This window comes from Cnephaeus nilssonii (genome assembly GCF_951640355.1).
Source record: "Cnephaeus nilssonii genome assembly, chromosome: 13".
Lineage (NCBI taxonomy): Eukaryota > Metazoa > Chordata > Mammalia > Chiroptera > Vespertilionidae > Cnephaeus > Cnephaeus nilssonii.
Genome location: NC_137084.1, coordinates 56,406,992 through 56,429,812, shown reverse-complemented (window position 1 = coordinate 56,429,812; position 22,821 = coordinate 56,406,992). Strand labels below are relative to the sequence as shown.

The 22,821-nt window shown below is 37.9% G+C and overlaps 1 protein-coding gene across 1 annotated transcript in view; it reads right to left on the bottom strand.

The window, feature by feature from the left end:
* The window catches only part of TYR (tyrosinase), a 66,632-nt gene extending 44,396 nt beyond the window's left edge, over nt 1–22,236 (bottom strand). The window contains exons 1-2 of the mRNA XM_079786997.1: nt 21,371–22,236; nt 8,153–8,369 (exon numbers count right to left, since the gene is read on the bottom strand). Coding sequence (XP_079643123.1) covers nt 8,153–8,369; nt 21,371–22,189 — 1,036 coding nt within the window. The 5' untranslated portion in view covers nt 22,190–22,236. The remainder of the gene's footprint in view (nt 1–8,152; nt 8,370–21,370) is intronic.
* Between the last annotated feature and the right edge of the window lie 585 nt (nt 22,237–22,821).

The window sequence follows — 22,821 nt, the reverse complement described above, 5'->3', positions numbered from 1 at the left end:
TCCTAAATGTAGTAGGGTACATGGCTAGCTGGAAAGTACATTTTCCATTTTGCTTTTACAGCTAAATGTGGCCATGCCTGTTTGGCTATAGAGATAAAACAGAATTGATAACAGACACTTCTCACTTATTCCTTTAAATAGGAATGAGCATGCACTCCTCTTCCCATGTTCTGCTCTTCCTGCTAACTAAGATGAAGATATTAGAACAAAAGTCTAGAGCTAGCTAGAAGTTGCACTACCAATCCTGGATTATTTACCTCTGTGTTGTTTCATGAGCGCAAAATGAACATCTTATCTTTTTAAAATTATTTGGTTTTTCTTTCTTACACTATTTTCAAGTGGGTCTTAATTAATAGAAGAAGAACTAGGCTAATTCAGCAATAACCTATGAAACTAATGGCCCGTGGGATCTCAGAAAGAATACATAGAACTGCAGCTGTGTTTGGTGATTATATAAATGCTGCTGCTTATCTTGATCAGTTACCATATTGCAAGCATTTTTGCCTAATGAAACTTGTCCTTTTTATTAATACTTTCTCTTCCACTCATTTACGCACTACAGTTACAATCCCAAATTCACAAGCTTTCAAAGATTCTATTGGGAAGCCACCTTCTGAGGTCACTGTCACAAGGATCTGAATTTACTACAGGAGGACAAAGAAAAATCAACATAGTTTAAGTGAAAATTATTGATAAAAGAACAAAATTCTAATACCTTGAATAAATTCCAACAAAGATATTCTTCATTGAATATAACAGAGGCTCTCCACATTTAGCAAACATCGTATTTGATACTCACATAAGCACTCAGACACAGATAGAGAATTATCTCCATTTTATAGATGAAAAAAAGATGTGTTATGTGAAGGTGAATGACTTACTCAGGGAGGGTCTCATGTCTTGAATTCAAATGATCTCTTTCAAGGATGGTAGCATATTGATCACATTTCTAAATTTTAGATTCCAGCTCTGGCACTTAAGATCTATGTTGCTATAAAGAGATGACTTTGCTTTTTGACATATTTTTAAATCTATATAATGGGGATAATAAATAGAACTTATCACTTAGGATGTGGTTTATAAAAGGTATGTAAACTGTATACTAAAGTGCCTAACATTTAGTAACCTCTTAATAAATGTTAGCTATTTTCTTAGGTTTTGGTTTTTATGGGGATAGATTTATACTGCAGTAAAAATGCAAAACCCTAGAGAGTACTAGTCACATTATGTTTTATGATAATTTTATTCTCTAGATCACAATACAATAAAATTTGGATGGTGTTCCTAAAGTTGTAAAATGCAGTAACCTTAATGAATTTTAAGAACTGGATGGGTTTTATCTTCAGAAAAGTGGCATCTCACCATATACTTAGCATTGGAGATAAGCTTTTATCTCACATGGTTTCCCTTGGGTCTAACTAAAGCTCTACTATAAATTCCTGCTGAAGTCTATATTTAAATAAATGAATAATCACTTTGATCTGCCTAAACAAAACAGTCAAGACGAAAAGGATAATTATTCATAGTTTCTGGAATGTAATCGATTGGACCAAAAAAGATGGACACTAGAGCTTATCTTTGTATTTGTAGATACAACATTTTCATTTTAGACCAGATTTTCTCAAGTAAGTTTCTGGAAATTTATAAAACCAAAGATTTTTAAAGTCTTTGGGAAAATCAGAGACACAAGGTGATGGTGGTGGGTGGGCTTTATGGTCAATTTAGTTGGAAATATTTTGTGGTTAAACAACTCTGTGTATTGTAGAACTTCACATATCCCTTATACTGTGTTTTGAAGCTCTAAAAAGGTATGTACCATCTATTGTTTCCAAAATATTAGCCTACTGATCAACTTTTCTATTTTTCTACTCTATACAGATTCTTTAAAGAAAATAAATTCCTTATTTCAAAGGACTGTTTAATTATTTACATGAGATTCCCAAAGTCAGTGACATGTAACCATATATACATACATCTAAACCAGAAATTTGACTCAACTGTAAGACTTAAAAATAAGAGCAAGACTCTTTCTTTATTAAATTTTTTTAAAATTTTAATTGATTTCAGTGAGGAAGGGAGAGGGAGAGAGAGGGAGAAACATCAATGATGAGAGAGAATCATTAATTGGCTGCTTCTTGCATGCCCCCCACTGGGGATTGATCTCACAACCCGGGCATGTGCCGTGACCAGGACTCAAACCGTGACCTCCTGGTTCATAGGTCGATGCTCAACCATTGAGCCACACCAGCCGGGCAAGACTCTTTCTTAATCAGTAAGCTAGCCTACTCAGTCATGTGGCCATTGCCTCATAAAAAGGTTTGTATTTCTTATCTTTCTATAACATAAATAATAGGCATTATGAATTGATATAGAAATTCATTTCTTCATAAAATATGGCCATACAATAAAAAGCAACTTCTAATGCTATTTTTACAAGTGACAACAAATTAAGGATATCTAAGAAGGATAGTTCTTAAGATTAATAAATATTTTTAGCTGTATTCACAAAATTAGAGATTTGGGTAGTTCCTGGTCTACTAGAATTATGATGTATATTTAAGAAAATTCTCTGTAAACAATCCAGATGCCTTCTTTTTGCAAAAAATAAGGCAGTGCCATATCAATTACTATTTTTTGAAATATATTTCATGTTATTTCTACTAGCATGTAATGATTAATTTTTGTCATTTTAATCAGTAAATAGTATTTTCAAATTTTCTCAATTTAAGTTTTTAAAAATGGTGAGTAGCTATAAATATAGCCCACATAAACAAAACTTTGTTTGGGTTCTCCACATATTGCACGAGTTGTAAATAGATATTGAAACCAAATTATTTTAGAAAATATTTTAGATTATTCACTATAGAAAATTACAAAGCAGTTCTACAAATTCATGGGATATAGTTAATTTATCTTTGGTATCCTGAATCTCTCATATGTGCTAAATTAATAAATGCATAAAAACAGAATTTTGGTTTTTCTCTTAGTGTTTACTGCTAATGAGTGGTGACATCTTTTTCCAAGATTTGTCCCAAAGAAGTAAGATCTCTGTATGTACAATGCCAAATTCTATACATAGAAGAGGTGCATTATTATTTTGCTCCTTAAAAATGTTCTAAGGTTTTAAGTTGAATTATTGGGAAAATGTGTCGCTCACCTTTCTACCTCATAATCAGTCACCAAAAGCTTCTAATACTCTATACTATAGAGTATACAAGAGTTTCTCTATCCTAACCAACTCATCTTCATCCTTATCCTACCTAATAAAAGAGTAATATGCAAATTGACCCTAACTCCACTACACCCACAAGCCACGCCCACAAGCCACACCCACAAGCCAATCAGAAGCAAATATACAAATAAACCCAACCAAGATGGCTACAGCGACAGAGAGCAAGGTTTCCCAGGCAATGGAGGAAGCCAAGCTTTCCGCCTGCCCTTGCATGCCTAAGCCTCCGCTCAAGCTACATAGTTTCAATTATAGAGGGTAAACAGATCCAAACAGAAATGGCAGCAGCCACGGAGCTGGAGAGAGCAGGCCAGGGTTGCCCCTGGTAACGAAGGAAGCCAAGCTTTCCACCTGCCCTGGCTGGCCTAGGCCTCCACTCCAGGCTACAAAGTTTCAATTATAGAAGGTGAATTAACCCCAACAGAAATGGCTGCCAGCCACGGAGCGAGCAGGAGGCTTGGCTCTGCTCCAGGCTACAAAGTTTCAATTGTAGAAGGTAAATAAATTCCAGATACCAGGGCCTCCGCTTGGGTTGCCAGGGTGTGTGGCTGGCCTGCAAACCACCACAGGCCCCTTGCTCAGGCCTCCCCACGCCCCAAGGGAACCCCCATCCTGATCCGGGACACCCTTCAGAGCAAACCAGCTGGCCCCCACCCCTGCACCAGGCCTCTTTCCTATCTAATAAAAGAGTAATATGCAGATTGACCATCACACCAACACACAATATGGCTGCCCCCATGTGGTCAAAGATCCTGCCCCTATGTGGACACAAGATGGCCACCACAAGATGGCCAGCAGGGGAGGGCAGTTGGGAGACACCAGGCCTGCAAGGGAGGGCAGTTGAGAGGGACCAGGCCTGCAAGGGAGGGCAGTTGGAGGCGATCAACCCTGCAGGGGAGGGCAGTTAGGGGTTACCAGGCCGGCAGAGGAGGGAAGTTGGGGGCAAACAGGCTGGCAGGGGAGCAGTTAAGCATCAATCAGGCTGGCAGCGGAGTGGTTAGGGGGTGATCAGGCTGGCAGGCAGAAGCGGTTAGGGGCAATCAGGAAGGCAGGCAGGCGAGCAGTTGAGAGCCAGCAGTCCTGGATTGTGAGAGGGATGTCCGACTGCCCGTCGGACATCCCTCAAGGGGTCCCAGATTGGAGAGGGTACAAGCTGGGCTGAGGGACAACCCCCCCTTCATGCACAAATTTCGTGCACCGGGCCTCTAGCCTTAAAATAAGCCCTCACCATCTATTGTCCCCCATTTCATCTTTCTTCATTCTGCTAAGGCCACTAGCTTCATATATTTCTGAAATAGAGGTAGAATCATATCAATTTACTGCTTAAAACCTCTCACAACTTTAATTGTCTGTAGCAATATTTCATAAAACAAGGTATTTAGACATATTCTTGAAGATATGAACATTATATCATGATGTTTAAACATTGGGTTTTCAAAAATTTCTCTTTTACAGGGAAGATATGAAAGACATTTGCATAGCACAAACTTTAGTTTCTTAATTCTGTAGGGATCTGTGAATGTATACTTAGGGGCCTATATATATTTTTCCCCTCCAGCAATAAATCCAAGAGGATACATAAATAACTTCAGTAGACAAAAACACAACAGCTTCTCCACCCAGGACTGACTATGAGAATTTTTCTTTGGGACATACATTTCACACTGCTCGCAAGACCCACAATAAAAAAGGGCAATAACTGTGAGGTTCAATCAAAACCAATCACTCAATTCCACCTGCCTTTCTGGAGACAGCAGAGGGCAAGGGTTGCCTTTGCTCCTGCTTCTCTAGTCCTGCTCTCCTCACAGCTACATCTACGTGGGCTCTCCTTATAGGCCAAGTCATCCCAACCCCAACTCTGTCTGGGGTTTGAGATCAAATGTGCCTCTCTAACAAGCAAAACTTACTTCCGGATATTTTCCTCTAATACCCTTCCTTCCCCATTGAAAGAAACCAGCGTTTTTTGGAGATGTGGCTGATTCCAGGCCTGGGGCATTATGGGTACAAGATGACTTTACAATATTTTGTTATACTAGAGAGAAGGTGCTAAACATAATGATGGAGATATAAACTAGAGACTTAAGAACCATCTTGAAGGTGCACTCACAGGTGAAATCGGGGACCAGATGAGCACCAATGTGAGCTTGATAATCAGCATGTGCCTTCAGATATGACGCCCTCTGAGAAAGACACAGCTCAGCTGTGTAGAATTATGGCTAAGAATACATTACTTGGATCCAATCATGAGGACATATCAGACAAACTCATACTGAGGAAGATTCTATTTTAAAATGTGGGGAGGGACTATACTCCCCAAAATGTCAATCTTATAAAAAATAAAAGGGTGTGGAAATAGTTCAGATTAAAGAAGGCTAACAAGCATGACAACTAAATGCTACTTGACCCTAGACAGGATCCTGTTACAGAGAAAGAAAAAATGTTATAAAGGATAGTATTAGGTCTATTGAAAAAAAACAACAACTGAAATATAAATATCAGATTGGAGTAAAACATTCTATCAATAGAGAATTTGCTGAAATTGATAACTGTTCTGTGGTTATGTAAGGGAATATTCCTGTTCTAAGGAAAAACACATTGGAATGTCCACGGGTAAAGGATTCTGTTCTACGTAACTTACTTCCAATGGTTCAGATTGGGAGACAGCAGGAAGAGCAAACAAGATAAAATATGAACAGTCAGAAATCTGGGTAAAGAGTATATGTGTGGTTTTTTTTGGTACTATTTTTACTGTTGCAATTTTTCTGTAAGTTTAACATTATTTCTGAATCAATGTTTAAAGGAAAGACTAAAAAATGTTTCCCTGGTGAGGAAAAGCCCTTGTTAGATCAAATCAATATTTTCTAACTTTTTCCTACCAGTACTATTGGTTTCATATAACAGATATAGTTAAGCTAAGCAGTAGGTGAGGTGCAATTTGAAGTACCTTAAATATTATGTGTGTATTCAGTTATCAATATTTATTGAACACGCATCATGTGCCAGATAATGTGCTATAATACACCTTTTCTCTCCTCAAGAAAGCATACTTGATAGGTGTGAGTGAGAATAAATTATTGGAAAAGAAGAAAAGAATTCACAAACAGTTTATTGGCGACAGCAAATTATTTGCAATAAACTTCATCTCTGTGCATTAGAAACTCATTTGAGAGCCGCAGGCTAAGCTGACACAGCTCAAGCCATTTTTCTGTTTTGATTTCAGGCCCAGAGAAGTGAGGCTCCCCTGCTGTATTTTTGTGACCAGCCCATGTTCCTTAGAAACAAAGTTCATGCTTTCTCCAATCTCTTTAAGTATGAAGCCCCTCTTTGCAATGTCATTAAGTCAGCATTTGTGGTCCTGTTAAACCCTGCACTGTCCACGGGGATACCCAATCCTCCCAGATGGTGACTGTCAATTTTTGTGTGTGCCTTTGTCTCAGCCTGTAGTGACTGAGACTCCTGGGTACCATGAGACTCAGGGGTTGCCTTCGCATGTGTTATTGAAGGTCCAACTTTATATTGTCCATCTTTGAGAAATTCATGGACTCTGGGTCATCAGAGTACAATGGAAAGGACTCTTGGATTTGACAAATCTAAGAACAGATTTAGCTTTGCCCCCTAACACATGGGCGATAGTAGCCAAATTACTTAATATCTCTCTTAATCCCTTAAACTGGAAATAATGATGCCATCCTCGTCAGAGGGTGATTGGAAGGATTAAGTGAGATAGTGCTATGCAAATGTTTAGCACAGTGCCTTGTACATAGTGATTACCTTGAAAATGTTAGTCATGCATATTACTTTAGGAAAATAATCGGACTTTTTATTTTAACAGCTGGCACCAGGATTTCTCTTTAGGGTGATATTCTCCTTGTTGAAATTCTTCTCGGGGAGCATTAGGCCTGGAGTTATAGATTGGAAGGATCCAGAGAAATGAAAGAGACAGGAAAACTACACTACATTGTCCAGCAACAGAAGTTAAAGGGTAACACAGCAACCAAAAGGACAAAAACAAAGCAAGACAAAAAGTTCGGGATAGCAAGGTAAGGAAAGAGAGCAAGGTTTGTCTACATGGCTGGTGCCAGAGTTTTAGGAGGTGGACCATCTAGTGCAAATCCTGAGTTGTTTCACTTGCCACAAGTCAGTACCCGATGTCTTTCCAACCCTCCAGTTAAGTCAGTGCCTTGGACTAATATTCTTGGTTTTTTGTTTGTTTGTTTTGTTTATAGGTTTGTTTCCAGAATGAAAATCGAGGGGAAGGAGATGGATCTCATGCCCAGACAGCCTTGAGCAGAGAAGAAGGAACAGATGCTGGAAGGAAGATGCAAGCAAGATGGAGAGCTCTGCAGGAGAAGTAAGTAGGACCCAAAAGAGATGACGAAAAGGAATCTCGGATGGAGCAAATACTCTTCAGGGATAATGGGATAGGAGCTTAATCCCCGTGTGTGGGTTTTATCCTTGTAATGGCTAAAGGGATGGACTTGCCTCAAAGATCCTAGTGTCCAATATAATTTACACTAGATAAAATACTTAAACTAAGAAAAGTATAATAGATCTACAGTCCTATATTTATAAGCCCCCAATACAAAAAGTTCTGGAAATGTATTATTTTTGTTTGGCACCAATACTCTTAGTGGAAGGACCTGACTTTCTTTGCTATTAGGCTGCCGTTGTCTCTGTTTGTTGTCAGAGTGGGTACAGTCATCCATATTGCTGAGGAGTTATTGATGTGTTGGATTATGGTGTGCTGCCCAGACTCTGCTAGGGTTATTGGCCACTGACGTCCATGTGCCACATGCCCTTACTCAACCCAGAAAATACTACATTCTCAAGCCCTTCTGCACTTAGGGTGTTGGATAAGATTGTAAACATAAATTCAGGAGAAAAAAAAAGAAATTTTAGATGAGTGAAAAAGAAGGGGGTTACCTTCCAGTGTATTTCTAAAGCTCAAGTTGGCAGTTTTATCCATGGGCCCCGATTCATACTGGGTCAGACTCAGGCAGAATTCCACATCAGCAGAGGACGGGAGCCTCTGGGTCCTGCCTTTGTCGTGGTTTCCAGGGTTGCGCAGTAATGGTCCCTCAGCAGTCCCATTGCACAAGGCCTGACGGCTGTTGTACTCCTCCAGTCGGCTGCAGATGACCTGCACAAAACACCTGATGTTAAAGGAGTTGTCACCACCTCTAAGTCAAAGGAGAAAGTAGGGACGTTGAAGTTCCGGGTTACCATATTGTGATTGCTAATCATCAGGAGATTAATAGTTTAAACTGTTGAAGGAAGCAGCTTTCAGAGGGTTGCTGAGTAAACCATGAAAGTTAAAATCTAGAAAAGAATTGTAATATTTCATCTTCTTAAGAAAACATGTTAAATTCCCTATCAAATGGGGATAATATTAACTACTTCATATAATTGTTGTAAGATACTTATTTGATGAGAAAATTAACTTGAGAAATATTTGTTAACTGTCATGTGACTTCACTGGTTTTATGCCCACAAAACCAGGCTTGGCCTAGAGTTTAGGGGTGTACCCTCTTCTTTTTTCTCTTTCTGATCTTCTCTGGCTATAACAACCAGTTTCATGGCTTACATGCCCACTATGTGATAACAACTCCCTGATTTCTATCTCTAGTCCAAAACCACTCCTCTGAACTATAAACCCATATTTTCATCTCTGACTTCATTTTTCAATGTTATCTCACATGTATCTCAAGTGAACAATGAAAACCCCAAATCTGTTCCTCTCCCTACATTGCCTGTCTCACCAACCATCCTGCAGCTCAAACCAGAAGCCCATGAATTATCATGTTTAAGCAAAAAACTGGTGATTTGCTGTTTGATTTTTATTCTCTTTTGTCTTTCATGTTGAAACCATCAACCGATATTGTCAATTCTCCCTCCAGAGAATATCTTGAATTTGACAACCAATGTCCATTTGTTTACAAATTATATGACCCTACTGCTAAATTCTGATGGGCTACTCTCCTCTGGGCCTAGCATCTGCCTCTCCATCCCGTGCACTTATTCATGCCTATTCCCATTCCTTGTCATGTATCTGATATTCTACCAAATCTTCAAGGCCAAGGCAATATTTTTTGGGGAAAAATAAACCCTATAGATTCTGACTTAAAAAATAATTCAAAAGGGTCTGACTCTAAATATGAAGACACTGTAAGAATCCTCCACCAAATTATTTTGTTTTTAGTTTCCTTTATATGTAGGTGCAACAGCAAATTATGATGAAAATATTTGACTAAATAAGACCAAAGTAGCACTTTCAGTAAGTACAAAATAAAAATTCTAAGGGTTAAGAACATCACATTGTAATTTAATGGGCAGATTTACTTTTAGTGGTATATAAATTGATTCTTCACTTTAAATGCATTGATGAATAAGATTCAATGAAAGCAAGTAACTAGGTAGCAAGATGCAAATCCCAAATCAAAGCATAAGTGCAAGAGAACCCACCCTGCCATGCTTGACTATTCACAACAGACACAGACTTCCATAGGAGACCTGTACCCATTGAGTATCTCATCTTCTTTGTCAAACATAAACTTTATTCACTGTATTCTCCCTTGATAAAAATTCAGTATCACCCCCCCCTTTAAAAAATAATCTCCATAAGGATAATTTTTTTTAATGATTATTGTTGATCCTCAGAATCTAGAATAGAGGTGTAATAAATATTTGATGAATGAATAAACAAATCAAGGGATAAACCATTATATCTTCAACTACAAGCATGTGTTGAGCACAGTCTGTTCCTAGTCCTGATATTGGTACCAACCTCTGCCCTAGAAGATATTTACAGAAATAGATCATTTTTCATAAATATATGTTAAGGCCCAACTGTGTCACAGACCATGAGGAAGACATCACTGTGTACTTTTTTTAAATTCACATCTTGTTGGTTTATATGATTTTATACCTATTTTAATGATGAGAAAGCTGATTCTTAGTATAGAAGAGTATAAAAGGCTTGCAGGATCTAAAGTCCTCTGTATGGTTAATAGTCTTATAACAATAAATAGTGAACTATTTTTATTTAAAATTTTATGGAAGTATAATAATATATATCCTCAAAAAGGCACAGATCCTGAATGTACAATTAGATGAATTTTTACAAACTTAACCCTTTGCACTCGCTTGCTTTTTTCTCGATTCCTTTATTCTACTCGGGATTTAATTTTTTAAATACCCCAGATTTTACAAAGCATGGCAGTAGAATAAAAAACTGGAGTTTCTTTTCATACAAACTTATTTATTTGGATTTTTTTATATTTCAAATTATTGATACATTCAAAGAGTAATTTGCACTTGACATCCGAGTGCAAAAGGTTAAATTTGCCCACATAATCAGGATCCAGATCAAGATACAAAAAAAAAAAAAAGGCTATGACCCCAGAAGTCTCCCTCATGTCTTTCTTGAATTATTACCACCCTTCCCATAAATATAATCAGCATCCTGATATCGAACAGCATGTCTTCATATTGGTAGGTTTTTTTTGCACGCACAAAAAATGTATAGATAACAGGTAAGGCCCCAAAATAATATTTTGTGAGTGAAAGACTTCCTGTTTAGCTGTGTGTATGCACTTTAGTTAAAAATAATTAAAACAATCATATCAGTTTCCTGCTCCAGTGAGTTTGCAATCTATAGGAATGGAAAAGCAAATTAAATCACTATCAAATAGACCTGAGTGAGCTGTGTGCCCCAGGAATGGCTGCTACTGTGTTAAATGAGAAACACTTATAAAAGCTTTTAATTTTTATTTTTTTATTTTTTTTTAACTTCAATTTTTTATTAAGGTATTATATGTGTACATATCTTACCATTGCCCCCCACACACACCCCACTCCCATATATGCCCCCACCCCCCAGAGTTTTGCATCCATTGGTTATGCTTATATGCATGCATACAAGTCCTTTGATTGATCTCTTATCTCCCCCACCTCTCCCTAACCTTCCCCTTGTAATTTGACAAACTATTTGATGCTTTACTGTCTCTGTATCTATCTTTTTGTTCAAGTTTATAATGTTCTTTATTATCCATAAATGAGTGAGATCATGTGGTATTTTTCTTTCATTGACTGACTTATTTCACTTAACATAATGTTCTCCAATTCCTCCCAGGTTGCTGCAAATGATGAGAATTCCTTCTTTTTTATGGCAGCATAGTATTCCATTGTGTAGATGTACCACAGTTTTCTGATCCAGTCATCTGCTGACGGGCACCTAGGCTGTTTCCAAATCTTAGCTATGGTGAATTGTGCTGCTATGAACATAGGGGTGCATATATCCTTTCTAATTGGTGTTTCTAGTTTCTTCGGATATATTCCCAGGAGTGGGATTACTGGGTCAAATGGGAGTTCCATTTTCAGTTTTTTGAGGAAACTCCATACTGTTCTCCACAGTGGCTGCACCAGTCTGCATTCCCACCAGCAGTGCACGAGGGTTCCTTTTTCTCCGCATCCTCGCCAACACTTGTCGTTTGTTGATTTGTTGATGATAGCCATTCTGACAGGTGTGAGATGGTACCGCATTGTTGTTTTGATTTGCATCTCTCGGATAATTAGTGACGTTGAGCATGTTTTCATGTGTCTCTTGGCCTTCCTTCTGTCTTCTTTTGAAAAGATTCTATTTAGGTCTGTTGCCCATTTTTTTATTGGATCATTTATCTTCCTTTTATTAAGTTGTATAAGCTGCCTGTAGATGTTGGAGATTAAACCTTTATCAGTGATGCCATTTGCAAATATGTTCTCCCATGCAGTGGGCCTTCTTGTTGTTTTGTTGATGGTTTCTTTTGCTGTGAAAAAGCTTTTTATTTTTATGTAGTCCCATTTGTTAATTTTCTCTTTAGCTTCCATTGCCCTAGGGGCAGTGTCAGTGAAGAATTTCTTTTGGCATATGTCTGACATTTTGCTGCCTGTGGATTGCTCTAGTATTTTTATGGTTTCCCGTCTTATGTTTAAGTCCTGTATCCATTTTGAGTTTATTTTTGTGTATGGCGTAAGTTGGTGATCAAGCTTCATTTTTTTGCATGTATCTGCCCAATTTTCCCAACACCATTTATTGAAGAGACTGTCTTTATTTCATTGTATGTTCATGCCTCCTTTGTCAAATATTAATTGAGCATAGTGGTTTGGGTCAATATCTGGATTCTCTATTCTGTTCCATTGATCTATATGTCTGTTCTTGTGCCAGTACCAGGCTGTTTTGAGAACAGTGGCTTTGTAATACAGCTTGAAATCTGGTATTGAGATCCCTCCTACTTTATTCTTCTTTCTCAGGATTGCTGTGGCTATTCGGGGTCTTTTTTTATTCCAGATGAATTTTTGGAGAGTTCTTTCAAGGTCTGTGAAATATGCCGTTGGTATTTTAATGGGGAGTGCATTGAATCTATAGATTGCTTTGGGTAGTATGGACATTTTAATGATGTTGATTCTACCAATCCATGAACATGGTATGTTCTTCCATCTGTTTACGTCTTCCTCTATCTCTTTTTTCAGTGTCCTGTAGTTTTCCGTGTATAGGTCTTTTACCTCCTTAGTTAAGTTTATTCCTAGGTATCTTAATTTTTTTGGTGCGATGGTAAATGGGATTGCCTTTTTAGTCTCTCTGTCTGTAAGTTCACTATTGGTGTATAGAAAGGCCATAGATTTCTTGGCGTTAATTTTGTATCCTGCTACATTGCCGAATTCATTTATTAAGTCTATTAGTTTTTTGATGGAGTCTTTCGGATTTTTTATGTACAATATCATGTCGTCTGCAAATAAAGACAGCTTTACTTGTTCTTTTCCAATTTGGATGCCTTTTATTTCTTCTTCTTGTCTAATTGCAATGGCTAATACTTCCAGTACTATGTCAAACAGGAGTGGTGAGAGTGGGCATCCCTGTCTTGTTCCTGTTCTTAGGGGAAATGTTTTTAGTTTTTGTCCATTGAGTATGATGTTTGCTGTGGGTTTATCATATATAGCTTTTATTATGTTGAGGTATGAGCCATCTATTCCCACCTTGTTGAGAGTTTTTATCAAGAAAGGGTGTTGGATTTTGTCAAATGCTTTTTCTGCATCAATTGATATGACTATGTGATTTTTATCTTTCAATTTGTTTATGTGATGTATCACGTTTATTGACTTGCGGATATTGTACCATCCTTGCATTCCTGGGATAAATCCTACTTGGTCATGGTGTATGATCTTTCTGATGTACTGCTGGAGCCGATTTGCTAGAATTTTGTTGAGGATTTTGGCATCTATGTTCATGAGGGATATTGGTCTGTAATTCTCTTTCATTGTGTTGTCTTTATCTGGTTTTGGTATTAGGGTGATGCTGGCTTCATAGAATGAGCTTGGAAGTGTTCCTTCCACTTGAATTTTTTGGAATAGTCTGAGGAGGATAGGTTTTAGTTCTTCCTTGAATGTTTGGTAAAACTCTCCTGTGAAGCCATCAGGCCCCGGGCTTTTGTTTGCCGGAAGCATAAAAGCTTTTAATTTTTGATCAGTAAGATACCAGTTATGAGTTAAAGTATGTGTGGTGGAAAATAACTGGTTTCTAAAATAGAAGTGGATGTGGGCTTCAATTCTTGCTCAACTACTTACTAGCATTGTTTCAATGAGCATGTTATCAGTTTTTCTCAACTGTAATGTAAAATAATAAATTAAATCTAACATATATAATATATAAATACTAGAGGCCCAGTGAATGAAAATTCATGCACTGGAGGGGGGCCCCTCAGCCCGGCCTGCCCCATCTCACAGTCCAGGAGCCCTTAGGGGCGGGAGGCGACCCAGCAATCAGGGGAAGGCGATGCCCCATCACACCTCTGCTGCTGCCACTGCTGGCAGCGCAAGCCTTGGCCGGCCCTGGTTACCTGAGCCTCAGGCAGCCCTGGGCAGCTGGGCAGCCACCATCCAAGGCTTGCCTGCGCCTCGGGCTGGCCCTGGGCAGCTGGGGGCTGAGGGGACTGAGGGACTCTGGAGGCAGGTGCACGGAGAGGCCAGGCATGCCTGGGGTGGGCCTGGTCTTGCCGCATGCCTGTTGCCCCATCAGGGCTGAGGGGACTGGGAGCCACCATCTTGTGGCTGTGGGCACTGCCATCTTTGCAACTGTGTTAGGGTCAATTAGCATATTCCTGCTTTATTAGATAGGACAGTGGTTGGCAAACTCATTAGTCAACAGAGTGGCAAACCTCAGCTCATGAGATAGGATATGATTAATATATTGATAGTATAATAAATAATAATATGAAATAATATAATTTGGCTCAACAGATATCAGTTTCTGGGATTCTTCATACTTAAGCACATTCCTCAATCCTTTTATCCATGCATAATGAGAGCTTGAATAAGGAGGGAACTTTCCTAAGGTCATAGGATGTTTAAAGCCAGACTAGAAAATGAATACACATTCCTCTTCATTCCAACACTATATTGACTACACTTATTACTGCCTGTAAATGACTCAGGGATATTTGAATAAAGTTAACGTAACTTTTGTATTGAATGTGATAAATCAAGATTCCTTTAGTGTCGATTAACTAAACATCATGGCATGTACATAGAGGAGATCATTTTCATTCCTGTTTGAATAATAAAACATCTCAGGATATTTTCAAAAGATCCTATTGCCTAAAAGACTTCTACAGCAAACTTGGCTAAATTAGAGAGGTTTAAATGGAACTATTTTTGCTGAAATGCCAACTGTTAAGTGACTAAGTGTTCAGATGACTGGATATATTAGTAACAAAGAGGAAATCTACCTTGGTTCCAGAAATAATTTAAAAACTTAATCTCAAATCATTATCTTCATATTTGATACAGAAGGCAGGCAGGGAGGAGAAACTATTAGCACTAATGTTAGGATCACATAGATCACAGTTAGAAAGACCTGGTTCCCAATATTGACTCTTTATTAGCTACATGACCTTGGGCAAAATACTTAAGCTCTCTGAGTATCAATTTTTTTTCACTTGTAAATAGGGATTGTAACAACTTTTTATGAAGGACCAACTAATTTAACATGTGTAAAGCACTTAGGATATAGTGCTAGGTATATAGCATTTAATAGTAATAGCTCTTATAATTATTATTGAATATAAGATCATTTGGGAAGCCACCAAATTGTTTTTAAATCTGGCTCTATAATATTGGTTTAATATTCATTATTATAGTAACTAAAATTGATATATCAAGATATATTGTAATAGTAATTTCTACACATGGAACTCAAAGAATATGTCATATACTAAACTAGTCATTTTGCACTAGCAGATTTCATCAAATATCATAATAATGCTTTGTGATATATTATTTTAATTTTAAAGGTAAAGGTCTCAGAATAAATAACTTGTACAGGATCTTGTAAGTAAGTAAGTTAAAATAGTCTACTGAAACTTATGTTTATATGACCAAAAGATTATATACCCTTTCCACTATCTTATTCTGTTTCCTATTGCATTCAGTATTTCCATTAACACAGAAAACAAGCATATATGATAATTGTACCCCAGGTGTTCTTTTTTGTTGTTGTTGTTGTTGTTAAAAAAAAAAAATCAAAGGTTAAAGATTCTAAATAACTTGTTTAATATCATCTGGTAATGACAGCGGACTTTGGACAAAAAATTGTTCTTTTTCTATATTTTAAATATATTTTTATTGACTTCAGAGTGGAAAGGAGAGGGAGAGAAAGAGATAGAAACATCAATGATGAGAGAGAATTATTGATTGGCTGCCTCCTGCATGCCCCCTACTGGGAACTAAGCTTGCAACCCAGGCATGTGCCCTTGACCGAAATTGAACCCGAGACCCTTCAGTCCGTAGGCCGAAGCCCTATCCACTGAGCAAACCCAGCCAGGGCTCTTTTTCTATTTTAACATAGGTGATTTATAATATATGATGGGGGGAAATAAGTGTCTCAAGTCAAATGAAAAAGGGAAATAGAACAAACAGATATATTAATAGAGAAGGTGAACCTAGACAGTGCTCTCTTAAATTTAAAGAAATAGCAATAAACTATCATTTATTAAAAGCTTTCAGGAGCAAAGATTCTTTTTATGGCATTAGAGGTTTTAACTGGAAAATAAAAGTAAAACATATGACATTCCACAAAATCTTTTTCATAAAGAAAAAAAGAGCTGTTATTTCATTGAGCTGTTGCCATGGTTACATAAAACTCATGACTGTCTGCTAAAATGTGACTTTTTTTTTCCTTCCCTCTGTTTGCTTCCATGTGATGTACTTTTCACCTGATGATGAATTTCCTGGCCACATTTCACTCATGTCTATCATTGAGGAAATGTTTTTTCCTCTTTATTTTAATCAATCAAGACAACTACCCCTGATCTACCTTTTCTTTTTATAGCTAGCTTTTCTGCTGCTTGCATAACACTGGGTCTAATTGTGTTGAGCATAGTTATTTGTACTTTAATACTATTAAGGACCCCTCCATCTCTGGAAATAATAGACTATTTTAATTGATGACAAACATGCTTTTACTTGAAAAGATTTGGGCACTAAACAAACAGATAAATGAACAAACATACAAAATATATGTAAATTCTGAATAAAAGCTTTCTAAGGAAACTAACATTAAGTACCTGATTTTTAATATAATATTTTCTTTCATAGAAATCCCTACCATTAAATATTATTAATCACTTTAAATAACACTCAGATGTGTTGTAACTCACTTGGTCTTCTTTATTGTGTGATCTGTCTCTTTAGTTTTCTCATGCACACACACAAACACACACATATAGAAACCCAGGGAGAAAGAACTATACAAAATGTCTTCTTCCAGATTTTGAGTAAATTGCAGCTTATAATGGCCTGTTGTATCCTTAGCCATAAGTATCTAATGCTATAAAGAAAAGTGTAAGGTTCTAACGAAATCCAGTCATGCGGAGTTTCATTTTTAATGTTTGTTAGCATTGGAGTTAACATTTCTGTGAGTTTTAATTTTGTTCCATTCAAATACATTTATAAAGCCCATTCCATGTATAGAGAGTATTGTCCCAGGCTTTGTGGATATAAAAATAGATGAGAAATGGCCTCTACCTTGGAGCAGCTGACAATCGGGTAGAAAAATATAGGTTTAAAAATAATGGCATGCTGTGCTATAGATCTGGACTAAATAAGTAATGGACTAAATGTACAAAATGTAACGATGCTAGCACAAAGGGGTTAGAGTTAATTCTACTTGAATAATGACGTAGAATATTTTTATTATAGTATGAATGAAAGGACTACATTAGTATATCTGCTCCAATTGTCTGTACAATTGATTTTTAAGGGAGTCAAAGTGACTACAACTCAAATTCTACATCCATTAATTCCGTGGTCGGCAAACTGCAGCTCGCGAGCAACATGCGGCTCTTTGGCCCTTGAGTGTGGCTCTTCCACAAAATACCATGGCCTGGGTGACACTATTTTAAAGAAGTGGCATTAGAAGAAGTTTAAGTTTAAAAAATTTGGCTCTCAAAAGAAATTTCAATCGTTGTACTGTTGATATTTGGCTCTGTTGACTAATGAGTTTGCAAACCACTGCATTAATTAGTGGCTTATTTGGAATATAATTTGATTCTAACTGGGAACAACATGGTTGACTTGAAATTGCATTGGAGTCAGAGGCACTGCGTTTTTGTCCTCACCTGTGTGACCTTGGGCAAATCATCCTGCCCTTTGGGGCCTACCTTCCTATATAAAATATGGGCACTATACTAGATACTATTGAAGGGTCTCTCAGTCTCAGTGTTCACAAATGTTGTGAATCTCTAAAACCTCTATATTTCCCCCTTGCTTTCAATAAAAAATACTGAAAGCAAGGAGGGGAGGGGAAATGGAGGCTCTGTATCAAAGGAACTATGAACCTAGCTAATTTGGAAGGTATTAATTTGTATGAAGACTTTGTGATTTTATCTCACACAAAGTAGTCCAGTTCTTGATTTGTGTGTTCAGTTCAGGCAAAAGCATTGGCCCCTGTGGTGTGTTTATTACAGAACCTGAGTTTGTGAAGTGGAAGAGATACCAGAACAATCCCATGTTAATTAAATCGGTGATTCTCAGTGCTGGCTGCACATTAGAACCACTTGAGAAGGGTTTAAAATGCAAGTGCCTAAACTTCACAGTGGACCAACTGAATATGATTTACTGTTAGAAATTAGATGTGTGGAGCCCGTGCAATTATTTTTTAGTTTTGTTTTGGTCTTTGAAGCTCCCTAAATGATTTCGATGCTGAGAACTACCGAATTAATAAATGTAAATAACTGATCTTGCCCCCAGTTTAGCTAAATGGTTGAGCGTCAGCCCATGAACCTGGAGGTTACAGTTCCATTCCCAGTTAGGGCACATGCCAAAGCTTTGGGCTCAATCCTCAGGAGGGGGTGTGCAGGAGGCAGCAGATTGACAACCTAAGTCTCTCTCTCATTGATGTTTCTATCTCTCTATCTCTCTCCCTTTCTCTCATTAAAATCAATTAAAAATATTTTTAAAAACTGATCTTAATTTTAAAAAGACTATAACAGGAGAGGTTATGTGAATAAATGGAAACAAACAACTAGAATTGGTTTTCATCGTCACTTCACACAGTGACACCACTCACAGTAGGTGAATGCAAATGTTCATTCACTTCACCTTCCTTATTTAAACTACCATTTGCGCTGAAACCGGTTTGGCTCAGTGGATAGAGCGTCAGCCTGCGGACTCAAAGGTCCCGGGTTCGGTTCCGGTCAAGGGCATGTACCTTGGTTGCGGGCACATCCCCAGTAGGGAGTGTGCAAGAGGCAGCTGATCGATGGTTCTCTCTCATCGATGTTTCTAACTCTCTATCCCTCTCTCTTCCTCTCTGTAAAAAAATCAATAAGATATATTTAAAAAGTAAAAAAATAAAATAAACTACCATTTGCTTGGTTTTCTTCAATGGCCTTTGTCCACCCTACACCCTATTTCATTTTTAACACCAGTTACTACAATTATAGCAATTTAAACATAGAACTACATTGAACCTAATGTTATAGCAATCTAGTTCAACACTTACTTATTAGACCCAATAATTTTTATGTAGAAATAAAATTGGCTGCAATCATAAAAGCAAAAAAAGGAACAATTTTTCACTCAATAATTAATAAATGATTTGAAAATAATTACAAATATAATTCTGGGTATTACTAAGTAGCATGCATCTCATGTAATTATCAGTTAATATCCATCTATTAGATGTTATAACTTTTTTTTTTGGTAATTTAGATAATCATCCAGACTTTCTGGGTCAAGTGAAGCTGTATAGTTAAGGAGAGCATTATAACTCACTGAAAACGTCACATCCAACCTTAGCAATATTTTAAGCAGTAAGAGCAGTTGTGAGAGCTAGATGAGAGTTTTGCACTTTATAGATTAAGGCGGGAGGTCTGAAGGCTTATTGAAATAGATTTCTTTTTCCAAGCACCTCTTTTTCCAGACTTTCCTACACAAATACACTCATTAATCTTGGTAAATAGCTGACATTAATGACCACAGGTATTCTACAGCAACCATTTTTCAATGAGCTTCAATAGGCTCCATTTGGAAAGTGTGTGAACTTAGTTTGTGTTGCAGGGGTTGGGGGTGTGGGGACAGGTGGGAAGCCATCCACATTTGGAAACTGCAGAGTGCAAAGTGCAAATATAAGATTCTTTGCATCTTGTTTAAATATTGGACTTAGTTCCATAAAGCACTGCTAGACAAAACAGTTATAATAGAAATGTTTGAAATACAAGCAGGAAAACATTCCTTCTACCTTGTGGTTTAAAATGATACATAATTAAAAGCATATTTATTTGGTTACCTTTAGTCCCTAATTCAGAGTGAAAAATTCAGAAGAGGAGAAATAGATATTAAATTTCAAAATAGCAATCTCTTATCTTGTACCTCTAAGTGTGCACACTTTAGGGAGGGGGGAGCTAATTTCTTCTGCAGCCAATTGAAAAAAGTCAGACAGAATGGGCCTGATCCTTCGGCTGAAGACACCATAACAGTGACGTCCTTGAAAATAGTATAGAGTAGCCATGACGCCAAGCTACCCGAGAATAAATCTTGTCTCTGCTACTAACTCGCTCTGTGATCTTTCACAAGTTACTAATATCTTTATACCTTAGGTTTTTAATCTTTAAAATGGGAAAAGTTAGTGAAACGATTAAATCAGTTAATGTACAAAAACACAACAGGGTTTCACACATGCTAAATGCTCAATAAATATTAGCTATTTTTGTGTGTGTGTTGGTTTTTTGTTTGTTTGTTTGTTTGTTTGTTTGTTAATTCTCACCCAATGATATTTTTTCCATTGACTTCTTGAGAGAGTGGGAGGGAAGAAGGCAGGGGAAGAGCGTGCCCATGGATGTGAGAGAGACAAATCCATTGGTTGCCTCCCGAACTCACCCCGACCGGGGCTAGAGATTGAACCTGCAACTCAGGAAAGTGCCCTTAACTGGGAATCAAACCCCAGACCCTTATGTGTGTGGGCTGATGCTCTAACCACTGAGAAATACCAGCCAAAACAGTTGTTTTTATTATTTATCTACTTGAGCCTTAGGGTTCTTATATGTTTTTTAAAAAGAATATTTAATCTAAAGAATATTCCCCCAATATTCGTGACTATTAATCCCCAGACATTTAGCAAATGATGATACTTCCCCAGGACCCTCCACTAAACATTCTAATCAAAGGGTCTGGGATAAGGCCAGGGATTTGTACTTTTAGTATGTGCTCTATATGAATTTCGTTGTGAAGAAAATTTCAGAAACACTGATATAGATAATTTATTTAATCATCTAAATATTCATTCATCCATTCTTTCAACAAATATTTAATAAGCCCTTACCATTTGCCAGTCACCATCCTAGGTGCTGGGGGATGAATCAAATACTCTGTTTATTAGACCTTAAGAACCTGGTAGAAGATATCAGACGAATAAGCTCACAAATATCTATGTAACTACAATTGTGAAGTGTGCGTTACAGGAAAAATACAAGGTATGTTGAGAATTCTTAATAGGAGGTCTTTTCTACTCTTGGCAGAAGAGATGAGGAGGGAGGCTTATATAGCCCTGCCTGAAGAAGTGATTACTAAGTTTCCTTTATGCTCTGATACTGTATGTCCAGCACACCTTACCTGCCAAGAGGAGAAGAAGGACGCTGGGCTGAGAAGGTTAGGGTTTGCTGGGTTGCGCCCTCCCATGAATTCATCTGTGCAGATGTCACAATTTTCAGCATCTCTCCAATCCCAGTATGGAATGGTGAAGTTCTCATCCCCTGTCAGCTCCTGGATGTCCTTTTCCCACAGCAACAAGAAGAGTCTGTGCCAAGGCAGGAAACCCGGTGCTTCATGAGCAAAATCAACGTCTCTCCAGATTTCAGACCCCCCAAGCAGTGTGTCCATGGACACATAATAGTGCATCCAGACAAAGAGGTCATAAATGCTGATGTCATTAAACATGGGTGTTGACCCATTATTCATTTGGCCATAGGTGCCTATGGGGATGACATAGTCTCGGTTGGTAGTACGCTTTGCTAAATTGATGTAGGCAAGAAATTTGTTCTTCTCTGGAACACTCAAATCAAAGATGTTCCTTCTCACCAAGAGTCGTCTCTCTGTGCAATTTGGTCCCCAAAGGCCAAACTTGCAATTTCCACAGTTGAATCCCATGAAGTTGCCAGAGCACTGGCAGGTCCTGTTATAGAAGACAGAGGGCCAAGACTCCCGGTCATCCACCCCTGTGAAGGGGAATTGAGGCCCATGTGGTGCCTTGGACAGAACAACATCCTGACAGGATCCCCTGCCGGAAAGCTGGCCGCAGGGACTCCCATCACCTCTCCATGGTGGGCAGCATTCCTTCTCTATCAGGTTCTTGGAGGACGCACAGGCTCGAGGGAATTGGCCTTCGGAGGTCTGGAAACTCCACAGCAGGCAGTACAACACAGCAGGTAGCATTCTTCCCCTGATCCTCACAAGGCCAGTTTGCACTGTGCAATTGAGCAACACCGTTTTCTGTCAGCTAACCCTCCAGTGACTATCACATGTTTTGGCTAAGTCCTCTTTAATGCCCCTCCCACCTCCAGCATCAAACACTCTCAGTCTTTATCTTAAGCTTTCATCTTCTGAAAACCACATGACTAACTTTTCTTTGGAGTTGGCATGTATCCCGCAAGTGGGATAGCCCTATGTTAAAGTGAGAAACACTCTTCGCCATTAATAGTTTCTTATGGTTAGAATGCTAATAAAATAATATTATTAATAATAGTAATGCCTGATATGTGTAAACCCAGTTCACTGACTATGAAGTGAATGATGTTTTAAATTTGAAAACAAGAAGTAGTGTCAGTAACAGAGCATCTCCTATTAAGAAAACGCAGGAAATGTTAGATATAATGGTTGTAAGGTAGATGCTTTTCAGAGACCATAAATAGAATAAGCCACAGCATTTGCAGGTCAGCTTTGAAAAAAAACATATTTTCAGAGCCTAAAGATTACTTCTTATATATGATTGTATTGTAGCTTCTTTATTTTCTATAAAGTATCAGAAGACAAAATTTTTCTGCTACTCCTCCCTGATTATCTTGGTG